General features: G+C 35.6%; 1 protein-coding gene across 1 annotated transcript; it reads left to right on the plus strand.

The window, feature by feature from the left end:
- The first annotated feature begins 355 nt into the window (after positions 1–355).
- Positions 356–2441, plus strand: LOC149147082 (putative ribosome biogenesis protein C8F11.04). Its single transcript, XM_089438892.1, has one exon. It carries the CDS (start codon positions 625–627, stop codon positions 1960–1962), a length of 1338 nt encoding a protein of 445 aa, XP_089295018.1. The 5' UTR covers positions 356–624; the 3' UTR covers positions 1963–2441.
- Positions 2442–3572: the final 1131 nt, after the last annotated feature.

Raw genomic sequence — 3572 nt, forward strand, 5'->3', positions numbered from 1 at the left:
AATATTATTAATTATTAATCATAACTATTTTTTTATAATATATATTTTTATAGATGTAATTAAATCATTCTATTGCATAATAATATATAGTTTTTTTTTTTTTTTTTTTTTCCGAAGGTGACAAAACCTATCAATAATAATATATAGTTTATAATAATAGTTAGCAATATTTTTCTTTAATACTGTATTTAATTTATTATTTACATTGTGTAATATATAATAAATTTTTGTATATTTAAAATGAAAGTCAAATTAATTTTATTTCAAAGTAATTATCATATGCTTGTTATAGACAAGAGAAGGATTTTTAATATAATATAATCTAACCATTTTGACCTAATTCTTTGTTCACATTTTTCATTTTTAAACTCATTGTCAGGGTTTCGGGTTTCTGATCCGGGTTTTATTTAATTCGTCAGGGTTTAGGGTTTCTCAGGTTCAGTGTGGAGTGTTTCCACATCTACCATTTAGGGTTTAACACAGATTTGTTTTCGCGGCGTCATAGATTTGGGAAGGGTTTTGAGGCAAGACGGATTCGCATCCATCTACAGGTTCTCTGACGGGCACTGTTGGTAAGTTTTAATTTCAGTTTTCCTTCAGCTAATTTTCTCTGCGTCAATTTCCATGGCTAATACAAAGAGCAAAGCCCAAGCCCCCTCTAGATTAAGCCATGAAAGGGTGGAAAAAGGAGTGGACGCCCTTTTGAAATGGGTTAAGTCTAAGGCAAAGCATCAGAAACCCCAGCTTCTGGAACATGACGACCTGCTGTATTTGGTCGTTACGCTGAAAAGGATCCCTGATAGGGAAATGATCAATCCTTACAAAATCCGAATACCTCATCCGCTGTTTTCTTTGGATGGAAGCCAGGAGGTTTGCTTGATTATCAATGACAAAGAAAATGGTAGTGCCGACGTAGCCAAGAACAAGGTTAAGGAGGAGGGTTTAGCGATTTCAAAAGTCCTGAAATACTCAAAGCTCAGGACTGATTATAAGCCATTCGAAGCCAAGAGAAAGCTTTGTGGCTCTTTTGATCTGTTTTTTGCCGATAAGTCTGTGGTTCCTCTACTCCCCAAATTGTTGGGGAAAGCATTTTTTAAGAAGAAAAAGCATCCCATACCTGTGGATTTGACCCGGACGCAATGGAGGGGACAGATCGAGTCAGCCTGTAGTTCGGCTTTTCTCTACCTTGGGAAGGGTTCTTGTTGTGTTATTAAAGTTGCTAGGGTTTCTCAAACAAGGAATGAGATTGTAGAGAATGTTGTTGCTGTGATCGATGGTCTTGCATCCGTGATTCCAAAAAAGTGGAATAACATAAGGTCTTTGCATCTGAAATCCTTGGAGTCTTTGGCACTTCCAATTTATCAATCGATTCCCGACATGCCCCTTAGAATTGAAGGTGTCAAAACAGAATCGCAAACGGATAAACCAGAGAAGAGGGAAGTGCGTGATCAAGATGTTGAGAAGAAAAATTTCAAGAAGGGACAGATTCGCGATGTTCGATACATGGATAATATGTTGGGAGATTTTTCTGATGGGTTTACTGGTGGTGAGGACGGGGATGAAGTTGATTTGCTGGATTCCACGGGAGACAGAGAGAAAGATGTTGATTCTTCAGACGAGGAAAAGGAAATAGCAGGCAGGTTTTCAAGTAAGAAGAGAATTGCCGATGCAGAAAAAACCGCTGGTGCAAAGAGGAAGAAAGTCTTATCTTCTGAGGGCATAAAGGGCTCTTTGGATGGTCAAGGTGTTGATGATAGGGTACCAAAGGAGGGTTCTCACAAAAAGGGCATAAAGGGCTCTTTGGATGGTCAAGGTGTTGATGATAGGGTACCAAAGGAGGGTTCTCACAAAAAGAAAAGCAAGTCAGTAGGATTGCAGGGCGAGGCAGTGGCTAACGGTGTTGAGGCTGCAGCCAAGAAAGCAAAGTCAAAGAAATTGAAAAAATCTGTTAATGCTGTATGAGTCCGTAGTTCAAAGTGATTTTTGTGTTTGTACTAACAGAGGCTTCTGTCAAGGGGAATGCCAGTACTAGACCGTGCGGTTTCTACTCCACTGCAATTGGAATCCGGATGAATAGCACTGCGTGAATCCAGAATATTTTATGATGTATTTTGGTCAATTTGGCCTCTTGCTTTCCCTTTCTCGGTAATTGCTGCTTGTTAGGATGTCACGAGGCTCTGATTCATTTTGATTTAAGGGCATGAATGACCTAATGATTTAGGAAATCGTTATGAGCTAAACTTTGCTCCATTTGATTCAAGGACATTAATGAGGTCATGGCTTCAGGCAATATTTAGGACTTCTTCTATTTTACCTTCTAATGTGTAAGGAATTTAATTCTTAATTTTCTTGTTTCACGTCTTTGTTGTTAGAATTATCCATGTAACATAATGTACAGAATAGTAACTGGCAGGAACAGAAATTAGCAGTCTTTAGTTTCATTCTGGCTTTATGCCATTGCTTTCTTGTTATTATTGTTTTTTTGCTTGCGTTCATGGGAAATCAATGTAAAAATGTTTTTTTAGTTGGTTCCTTATATTTGGCATTGGTGCCTATGCAAGGAAATGCTCATGCACTGAAACACAAAATTAATGATTTCTACAATTGAAAGCTGTAAAGAATAATTGCTGAAATGTTAATGTCAAAATTAATGGTTTTAACAATGCAAAAATGTAAAGAAACTGTAGTTGCTGAAATGATAATATCAAAGAAAGATGTTTTCTTTATTAGTAAAAAGATGTGTGGTTATTTCTTATTTTTAAAATATTTATCTTGTTGCTGTAACATGTTAGTCAGATATGTTAGCTCGAAGGGATAGTTAAGTTGGTCCAGTTCCTGTTGCTGATTACCTCACCTATCAGAAGATCATAGGGTCAAATCTCCTTGATGCTTTTGGAGTTTGACCGGCAGGTAAGTTGATCTACCTAGATTTTCCCATGGATGTAGCAGCAGCTCAGTATCCCTGAACCACCTTTAAAAAACGTATCTGTAAAATATGTGATTTTCTGTTTTATCTATTAAATCTAGTTCTACTGGTGACACAATCGTGCAATTGGATGGGATTGTTCTTTCATTCAACATTGCAAGTTAGATCTGGTCTCTTCCCTTGAGAATTTAAGCAAGACATGGTGCTGTGATTCCTAAAGAATTTTTGTAAGACATGGTGCTGTGATGCATATCGAAAAGATGAAATAAAAAAATTAAAGTCAGAATTGCAATCTTAAGTTGACTGGATAAAAAGAATACAATTTCTCAAGCTGTTGAACAATCATTATATCATATTATATTATTACATAGATCTAGATCTGTACTCATATATCATATTATTTTTATTACATAGATCTGTTCTCATTACGGCTCTATTTCTGTAGGCCAATGGAAGCGTTTGAATTAAGTTTCCCTGTAATCCATTTTTAATAAAGAGACTCAAATATGATTATTTATTATTATATCAAATTATCAATATAACAAATAGCTATCTAATTGTTTAATCATATCTATTTTTCAAAAGTAACATATTTAATATCAATTTGCTAAAAACTAATTTATCCATGACATTATGAGGATTTTTT

Source organism: Pinus tabuliformis, chromosome 9 (genome assembly GCF_031772625.1).
Source record: "Pinus tabuliformis cultivar Carrire ecotype Pingquan chromosome 9, CPIR1, whole genome shotgun sequence".
Lineage (NCBI taxonomy): Eukaryota > Viridiplantae > Streptophyta > Pinopsida > Pinales > Pinaceae > Pinus > Pinus tabuliformis.

Excerpts from the sequence above, each read along its gene's own strand:
- LOC149147082 (XM_089438892.1), top strand. The coding sequence starts at position 625 with ATGGCTAATACAAAGAGCAAAGCCCAAGCCCCCTCTAGATTAAGCCAT.